General features: G+C 34.9%; 1 protein-coding gene across 2 annotated transcripts; it reads right to left on the bottom strand.

The window, feature by feature from the left end:
* Positions 1–1933: 1933 nt before the first annotated feature.
* Positions 1934–9621, bottom strand: LOC121736033 (zinc finger protein 501-like). Of its 2 annotated transcripts, XM_042127071.1 has the most exons (11): positions 9420–9620; positions 9083–9329; positions 8925–8987; positions 8397–8477; positions 5769–5864; positions 3912–4062; positions 3268–3392; positions 2838–2957; positions 2566–2707; positions 2054–2414; positions 1934–2012 (listed from the first exon to the last, which is right to left on the bottom strand). In XM_042127071.1, exons 1-10 carry the CDS (start codon positions 9540–9542, stop codon positions 2054–2056), a joined length of 1509 nt encoding a protein of 502 aa, XP_041983005.1. In that variant the 5' UTR covers positions 9543–9620; the 3' UTR covers positions 1934–2012. The 2 variants fall into 2 exon arrangements, with proteins under 2 accessions (XP_041983005.1, XP_041983004.1); XM_042127070.1 differs by having other exon boundaries at positions 1934–2414; positions 9420–9621.
* Between the last annotated feature and the right edge of the window lie 648 nt (positions 9622–10269).

Below are 10269 nucleotides of genomic sequence, written 5' to 3'. Positions count from 1 at the left end.
ATTCCATACTTCCTTACAGTGTGCCTGTCTGTCTGTTACTTACCTCTTCACGCCCAAAGCGGACATATTTTGCTGAAATTTGGCATGGGGATACTTTGAGTCCCGGGAAAGAACATAGGCTACTTTTTATCGCAGAAAATGTACGGTTCCAGCGCGATAAACTAATTTTGGTGCAACTAAGTTGCGGGAATCAATTGATTGTATGTAATAAATAATAATTGATAAGAATTAAAACGTAACATTAAAAATAGAGGTATAATAATTTATATTTGTAATAATTAAATTATTTATCATAAACTTGTATTATACAACAGAAACCCGTTCTTAACTATAAAGGCAGCTCTAGGCGAAATATACAGGATGTAACAAAATAAAGTGATAATACTTTAGGGTAGTCCCCTATAGAGGTCACTCTGAAAGTAGCAGCGCTGAAAGAGTTCAGGGGCAGCTGCCCCCCCTCCCCCCTGGATCATGTTGACATCCCTACTAAGTATATTATCTAGTACTTTCATCTATAAAAAAAAAGGAAACGAATTTTTGCCATTTGTTGGTAATACAATATTTTTACAACTAAAAATTATTAATTTTTTATAGAATCTGGGTAATTTACCCCCCTCCCCCCCTGGGCCAGAACCTGGGTACGCCCATGTGGATGTGTATTAAATATGTGTATCATATAATAAAAATTTTAAATATATGTATAGTATAAAAGTATTAAATATATTCCGGTTGTCTGGTACCCGTAACACAAGTCCTTCAGGAACTTACCACGGGGCCAGACTGACGTGGTGTGAAGCGTCCATAGATATTAGATATTATACCCCCCCTCCCCTAAAGCATTATCACTAATTAGTTTTGTTGCATTCTTTATACTACGCTTATTGTCGCTTAGTTTTCCTGCATCGCCGCGTAGTGCAGCGTGCAATCAGCGCGTAAAGTACGAACGTGTGTTTGAATTTTGATTTTAAAGCTGCAAAAACTGCACTAGCACTAGACTAGACAGGATAAAAAAGTTGTTTTTTTTTATGACTGTACCATCGAGGAAATTGATTCCTAGACATTTGGCGGACCTACGTCATGTGGTCGGCTTAAGGGGACGACTAACCCTAAAGTGTCGATTTTATAATTCATTTTTATACTTGAAAATTAGCCATGAATCGTTTCATTTTCTAAAATTAGATACTACATTATATTTCCGAGAATTCGATCTGAGCAAAAACACGATATCTTAAAATTTTCTCGATAGAAAAAAATCACAAAAATGCATCTAATTTTCACGAATTTTTCATTTATTGCCATAACCGTGCATTGAAATAAGTTAATATTTTAACACATTGTATAAAATTATTTTTTTAAAATGTATATTTATCGAGTTGTGGCGGTACCCACAATTCGCCTAACATTCCTGCATCGCACTATCGAAGTTTCGGAGAACGGCAAGATATATACAACGTCTGAAATGACGTCAGTGGGCTTCGGCCTGACCGAGCATGCTATCTCTCTCGGTCGGAAGATCTTCCTTTTCGGCCGCCACGAACAACGTTAAAGAGTTATTGAGAAAAAACTAATTTGGCGATGAATCCGCGTCGTTCTTTTTCACCTGGCATATGAAAGACGGGCGTGAGTGTGAAGAGAGAAAGACGATGTTTGATTTTTGGGGTTAGTCGCCCTCTTAATATATCAATCCAATGTTAGCTGTGATCAGTCGGATGGGTTTGACATAACGCGACCAAATTACTTCCACCATCTGCCTAGGAATCAACTTCTTTGATAGTAAACAAATTTGCAAAAATAAGTATGAATAATTAATGCCATTGTTTGAAAATATAGGTTTAAAACTTATTTAATCTAACGCACAATAAAGAAATACCATGGCACGTAGCATGGCACATTCATTTAAATTTACATGAAAAATCAGAATGTAGTACATAAATAAGGACAAAATATAACTTTATTATTTTTTAAAAAATTACCCTGTTTGTTACAAGATGTTATGCCCATCTAATTAAATGGGAAGAGATTAATATACGCACAATTATAGAAGTCCTAGCGGCTAGCTTCCTTCACATTTGACATTTTCACTTTGCTCCTTTTCAATAAAAATGTCCGTTCTGTGGCCTGAAGTCAGCACAAGTTTGTAATAGTCCGAAGTTGGCAACGGTGCGCCTGGTTTTGCGTGATCTCTTCGAAAATGGCGCCCAAGATGGCTGCCTTGTGAGAACTTTCGATTGCACAGTTTACATTGGTAGTTCTTCTCGCCCGTATGTACCACTTTATGTTGTTTCAATGATGATGATGTGTAGAATGATTTTCCGCACTCGCAGATATAGTCACGCTGTCCTTTGTGTCGTTTCAGGTGCACATTATAAGCACTACACGTCACAAAACCACGATTACAATCCTTACATCTATACCTGTAAAAAAACAATTAATAAAGTAAAATACTAGCTAGGTCATAATTAGTACACTTAGGATTTTGGTTACGTGGTGCGGATTGTTGATTATATTCTGGTAAAGTTGAGTAAAAAATAATCAAAAAGTATTTGGTGACTAAATATTATTTACCTCACTTCTTTGTTGTGTATCCGAATATGTATGGAGAGATTGCCGGATGTGGCAAACTTTTTTTCACATAGATGACAGGCGTATGGTTTTTCACCATTGTGGATTCGTTGATGTACTTGCAATTCAGCGTTTATTGGAAAGCCTGCATACGATAGAATATTATTTAATTATGGTATTGATTTATTTGGCTTATATTTTCATGATTGTTTGGAAAAAAATTAAATTCAAAATTCAAAAAATTCTAAATAATAAAGCTATAATACTAATATTACCTTTTCCACATTCCTGGCAGAGAAACGATTTGTCACCTTTGTGCCTCTTCATATGGGTTATAAGCTGTGATTTTTGTGTGAAACATTTGTTGCACAAGGGGCATTTGTGTTGCTTTTCTCCTGTAAACATTCATTATTATAAGTTTACCACAGGTTATCATTTTCGTAAAAAAAACCTTTATGCATAAAAGTCAAGTGTTGTCTATGGTCGTTCGTACTTTCGTTTTTTTTTAAATTATGCGTACCGTACACGCCGTACACAGTACACGAAATGCGGCGCGTACGGTGCGGACGAATGTGGGAGGTTTCACATCATTTCATACAACGAATACTGAAGTGCGGCGCGCGCGGTGATAAAATATGTGCGTACACCATCCATTTTAAAACAAGAATTTCTCCAATATAAAAGAGATAGTTTTATATGACTTACCTTTATGCACTTTTATATGATTCACTAGACCGGTGCGTCGCGCAAACCTCTTTGAACAGAATTCACAGTGATATGGTGTCTCACCCGTATGAATTCTTCTATGTTGGAACAGCGCACTATAGGCTCTAAAAATCGAGAAAAATTACTATGGTTGGTACTACTAATATATATATTCTGTGCTATGGGGAAAATCACTTGCAATTCGGGAATTTCACCTTTCTGACACAGAGTAAAAATAATCAACTTTACGTAAACTGAGTCTCAACTACCACAGAGTAATCTTACATCTTTTTTCATTATAATTTATTTATTAACTAAGCACATACTTAAACAAACAGTCCAGAGTCATGCTAAATTAATAACACAAGTCCTAGTACTATACAGGGTGCAATTAAATCTACCGTCCAAATTCTTAGGGCTTAGGTATCATTAGAATAGTCCATTTTACCAAAATAATAGGGTGTTAATTTTTTTACAATAACATATATTATCCCACTTAAAATCCTTGCAGAACGGTCACTTTGCGGCGGTGGGCAGAGCGGGGGTGAGATAGGCGGAGTATCTTGGTGGTCTTAATTTATACTACAGATACTTTTTGTTTGATTGGTTATTTGGTTAACATACAAGTGTCAAGGTATACTTACTTAAATGAAGCAGGACATTCCGTACATTTATAAGGCCTCTGGTCCGAATGGCATGCTTTATGTGCCTTTAGATTACTCTTTGTACTAAGAACTTTACCACAGATATCACATTGGTGTGGTCTCTTGCTTATAGGAAGTAAACGCTCGCCAACTGAAAAACAGAAAATAAAATAATATTATTCTGTTAACTGTTTAAATTAATAAACTTATAATTATATTTAATGTCGCCCACAACTCCGTTGTTCCAAAATTCGATTATCGCGTGAAAACCATACATTTTTCCGAAATAAAAAGTATCCTACGTCCTTTCTTGGGACTCAAAGTATCTCTAAACCAAAGCAAAATCTGTTCAGCGGTTTAGACGTAAAGATCAGAGACAGACACACACACAAACAAAATCAATTTCGTATCTTATATCTCGGAATCGGATCCAACGATTTTCATGAAATTTAGTATATAGCAGGTTTCGAGGGCGATAAATAGATCTAGCTAGGAATCATTTTTAGAAAATGTCATTTAATTCGTGTTTTATCGAATACCGAGCAAAGCTCGGTCAAATTGCTAGTTTGTAATTATCTAATCTTATCTAAAATTACAAACACTTAATAATATGACTAACATCAATGTGGATTATGTAGATACTTTATTGTTACTCAGAAAGCACATTCATAGGTACAATATTGTACATAATAATATTATGTTTTTCTATATGAGCTCATATAGATAGAACTGGTAATATCAACCAGAATTTACTTTGTATTTAAAGGAAGAGCTAATTTCTCTGGCCGAAGCTACTCATTTAACTGTGAAACGTGACATTTTAGTGGTTGTTTTCCCGCAGCAGAACGATTTTCCTATAGTAGTACTATCGAATCATGCATGTTATTTTTCGAAAATAAAACTATATTGTATGACATACTATTTTGGCAACTTTAAGCAGATAGGCGCGCGCGGCTATGACTGGGCCGAATTTTATTTACTTATGATTTTGATTAAAAAAAAAACATTACGAATCTATTGTCTTACTAAGATAGAATTATTTTACTACGGGAAAACAATCATTAAAATTTCACGCAGTATATTATATGTATATGTCGCAGCCGACTGGTTTAAATAGCCGTTCAATCCCCTTTGACTGAACAACGCCATTCAATCATACGGCTATACGTCGTTTAGCCGACTTGTTGACTACAACGTTCAATACTACAGCTAGACGACGCTTAGCCAACTGGTTTTTTTTTGTTTTGGCGGGGGGGCTGCGCCCCCCGAGCCCCCTTTTTATTTGACGGCGGTCGCCGGCTGCTGCCGCAGCACGCTCGCTGCGCTCGCTAGGCTCCCTCTGTATTTGTGGTCTAAGTTCTAACCTAACCTTACCAACTTTTGGACTTTCTGGATTGTGTTTGTTTTTGTTTTGACGGGGGGCTGTGCCCCCCGAACCCCCCTTTCGGGGGTGGCTGCGTCTATCCATTTCATAATCCCGTAATTTCTCCTCGAATATTAGGCGAAATTTTAATTCACTCGTATGTGCCTCCACAATTTTTGTCTCTTTAATAACACTTGTAACTTTTATTAACTACTTTCTTTCCGAAAAACAACCACAAACACCAACAAACACCTGCTAGTTGACGCCATATAGTAAATAAAACGCACCTAGCGCTGCAGCGGTGCGCGCTGAACTACTTCAATTAGACGGCGGCTTTTGAATCAGCTGTAGTGTTGAACGTTTTGAGCGACTAAAATATTCAATATAAAAGCTAGACGTGTGATTGAATGGCGTTGTTCAGTCAAAGGGCTAGCTGTTTGATTGAACGGCTACTTAAACCAGTCGGCTGCGACATATACACATTTATACCTTACCACGGTTTGGATCATTGAAATCCTCGACTGATGTGCCTATCTTCTTTCTTCCCTTGCGTTCCTTCTTTGTTACATTTTCTTCACAATTGAACAGTCCTAAAAATATGTATATGTGCATAATATTAAATACTCGGCCAAGTGCGAGTTGGACTCGCGCACGCAGGGTTCCGTACCCGTACAGAGCGAAAGTAGAAAAAAAATGTGTTTTTTGTATGGGAAATAAATATTTATTTTATTTTAATTTTACTATCAAATATCAATTATTAAAGTACAAATATAATTAAGGATTTTGTGAAACTTTCAAGTGCCTAGCTGTTACCATTATTGATTACGAGTAAAAAAAGGCTAAAAAAATAATGTTTCTTGTAGGGTTATAATTAACTGATCACCAGAAATAGTAACATTTCACAGACAGAAATAGTAAGCGATCACCAAAATACAGACCACCATTTTAATGTAAAAAGATAACCAAATATTTAACATCTTAAAACCAATTACTTATTATTTTTAACAAAAAATTAAAACCGACTTCTAAGGTAAAATCAATAATAACATCCTTATAATATGAACTAAAAAGTATTAAATAATTTTTCTTATCTAATAGTGCCTTTTTCCGAAATCGGCTAAACCTCAACTATTTCTGTACTCAATCTTCATCATTTTGAAGTCAGTACCAGATAGCTGAATCTTCAGTTCTCTGACAGAATATTGGAAACTTTTGGAACTGGCACCGACTTCAAAATGATGAAGATTGAGTACAGAAATAGTTGAGGTTTAGCCAAATTTGGATACAACAAATACTAAAAATAAAATAAAGTTAATATTTAAGGGGGGGGCTTAAATATTAACTTTATTTTATTTTTAGTATTTGTTGTTACAGCGGCAACAGATATACACAATCTGTGAAATTTCAGAAGTCTAGCTATGCAGTTCATAAGATACAGCCTGGAGACAGACAGACGGACAGACAACGAAGTCTTAGTAATAGGGTCCCATATTTACCCTTTGGGTAAGGAACCCTAGAAAGAGATAGACTAAAAATATAAAAATCATATTGTTTAATTTTTATTTGTAACATTTATATTTTTAGAAGTGTCATATTGTGTTTGCTATATTATATCTTTCAGATAAATTATAGTATTTTTTTTACTTATAAAAAAAAACCGGCCAAGTGCGAGTCGGACTCGCGCACCGAGGGTTCCGTACAAACCTGCAAGGTTTACAAAGTTCGTTCATTACGACAATCGAGTCATAACTATGGTATTTTTATTGCAAAATGAAATTCATAACATTACAATGGGGAAAGATGGAAGAGCATAAATTTAAGACAAAGATCTCTTTATCGTTTAAGTAATCCTTTATTTTATATTAACACATATGTCATTGAATTTAATTATAAGTATAACACTTTAAGCAGTTAGGACGCATTTAGATTATACAGCTACATTCACCAAAACATCGGGATTGAATGACGATGAGTGAGGTCGTCTTTGCCGTTTGAAAAATGTTGCCCTCCCCATACATACTCGTAGTATAATAACTCGCGGTCATTGCTGTAACTACAATTATGTTTACAATCACAATTTTTTTGGTGGTATAACTACTTAAAATTTTAAGCTTTTCGGAATTTTTCTGTTACCTGTGCTGTAAGCTATTGCTTCTTACCAAATTTCGAGATTCTATGTCAACGGGAAGTGGTCTTTAGGTTTTAATTCCCTTGCGTGTAGTTGCGAGTTTCAAAATATGCGGTATCAATGGTTGTACTTTTGCGTTTTGCGTTTTTGCGTTGACTTAGAATTTTTTTTTTTTCACGGGTTAAAGGCAATTAGATCTAAGTATTTGATATGAATTTCAACTTGATAGCTCTACGCGTTCATGAGGAAAAAAGTAATAAGTTTATATTTATTAAAAAATATATATTTTGTAATGTAACTAAAAATTTAAGGTTTTCGGAATTTTTCCTTTATGTGTGCTATAAAACGTTGCTTCATGCCAAATTTCAAGATTCTAGGTCGACTGGAAGTACCCTTTAGGTTTTGATTCCCTTGCGAGTACTTGCGAGTTTCAAAATATGCAGCTTAAATTGCTGTTTCTTTTGATTGCGTTGACATAGAAGTTTGATTTTGTTACAGCTTAAAGGTATTATAGACCTGAGTATTTGGTATGAATTTCAATTTAATACCTCTACGCGTTTATGAGGAAATGGGTAGTAAGTTTAAAATTATTAAAAAAAATATATTATGTGATGTAACTAAAAATTTATGGTTTTCGTAATTTTTCCTTTATCTATGCTATAAGACGTTGCTTCGTACCAAATTTCAAGATTCTGAGTTCACGGGAAGCACCCTGTAGGTTTTGATTCCCTTGCAAGTGTCGAAAATTTGCGGCATAAACGGCTGTATCTTTTGATTGCGTTGGCTTAGAAGTTTGATTTTTTCACAGCTTCAAGGGACAGTAGACCTGAGTAATTGATATAAATTTCAGCTTCATACCTCCACGCGTTCCTGAGAAAAAGGGTCTTGACAGACGGACGGACGGACAGACGGACAACAAAGTGATCCTATAAGGGTTCCGTTTTTTCCTTTTGAGGTACGGAACCCTAAAAGTATAGTAGATAAGGAATAATACCTTCAGATGTCTTTTGACTCAGCTGGTCAAGGAACTTATCATCTTCAGCATCCCAACCTGTGTCATCAGTGGCATTTATACCTAAGAAGAGAGGAGTGTATTTTGAAAAAGTAATTTTTATTAAGTATTATTAATATCAGATTAAATGCATTTACGTGTGCAAATGCATAATATAATGGCGCTTTTTGGACGAAACTGAATATTATTTTGGCAATTTTTCATTGACAGTGCATATTTCAGTCATATTATGCCTTCGTAATCTCCATACTAGCATGTCGAGGCAGCAAAACAGAGGTACGATAGATCAAAATACTTGAAATATCCATAGACCCAGCTCTATTTAAAGACTTTCTCAATACACACGATAGGTACAAAATATTTCTAGAATCAAAATTGTTTTAACACTTAAAAATACCCCATATTCCTTGAGCTTGCTCACTTAATATAATTTACATACAAATACATAATATTATGTACTTATATCAAGATAAAAAATGTTTTCTTTACAAGCAAAAATATACTACAAACCTTCAGGGGGCTTGTCATCCTCAGCGTTCCAGCCTGTATCATTGTTTCCATCATCATTTAATTCTGAAATCATTGTTTGTTGTAACCAGTAATCAAAGATAAAACTAGTACCTTAATTTTTTTTTAAATACAATAGAAATAGATAAGAAAAGTATTACCATTTTTTACTGGACTATTCAGTAGCCCATCACTTTCAAATAATTCTTCTATGTTATTCTTGTCATCAACATCTTCAATTTTTACTTCAACATGAGGATCATTTTCTGTTGATTTGAGCGGGTTCTCTGAGAAATATTTAAGTGTTTTGTCGCTTTCCTCACATTGTATAATAAATAAATATGTTCTTTTTAATCGTTTGCTGCATTCTTTACATATAAGTCGAGGTAATCCATCATCTTCAGAAGGCTAAAATAAAATTTTATTTTTATATATACCTAGATTGAGGTTATGACAATTCGTATTATCAAAAATAAAAAGCACCTAGTATTCACAAACCTTGATTTTAGTGCACGATGAAAGCATTTCGGCGTAAAGTCTATTTTTAGTGTAAATATCAAGACTTTGTTTATTAGGATCTAGTGATTCGAGGCATATACGACAAAGCCTTTTAAAATTCATAGCTCGGATCTTAACCTTATTTCCTTATGTAGTTCTTTTATACACATTAATTTATTCATAAAATATCTATAAAATATTATATTTTCTATTTGGAAAATATTTTGATCCAAATATTTACAGCACAGACCTGAGACCGATTGACATTTGACAGCACAAACACATTTTTTTTAATTCGTCCCGGTCGGGACAGGCAAAGGGAGCGTTGCCCATACAGCCAACAAATATACAACTTCAAATTTCAAAATTCAAATACCGTACAGTACAACACAAATGATTTATGTCAAAATTATGGTCTATGGTCATTGGTCACTGACCTTTGAGGTCAGTGTCTATGGCCTGGGATTCGATTTTCGGGAGTGGCGGGAAAAGTAGAAAATTTTTCAGCACTGAAAATTTAATTTGATTTTTATTGTTAAAAGTTGCATAATTGTAGGATATTTGTCGTATTGTATATATTTTTTAATTGTATATAATTATTTCTTCGTATTGTTGGTAAGTTTTTTAATTATATAAAAGTCCCTTCACGGGACCAGGCGCGCCGCGATGTCTCAGCGGCCGTCCAAACGGAAGAAGAAGAGACCAATATCGTCTAGTCCGGTGGATGATCAGGCTGAGTCGAGTAGCTCTGAACAGTCTGAGCCCACAGAGGAATTTAGCAAATATGCTCCTTATAGAGTAAATGATTACAGCCGTCGCTATCCAGAGGACAGCGCAGCTGGATTTGAAT

Source organism: Aricia agestis, chromosome 18 (genome assembly GCF_905147365.1).
Source record: "Aricia agestis chromosome 18, ilAriAges1.1, whole genome shotgun sequence".
Classification (NCBI taxonomy): Eukaryota; Metazoa; Arthropoda; class Insecta; order Lepidoptera; family Lycaenidae; genus Aricia; species Aricia agestis.
This window is presented reverse-complemented; position numbering and strand designations above follow the sequence as displayed.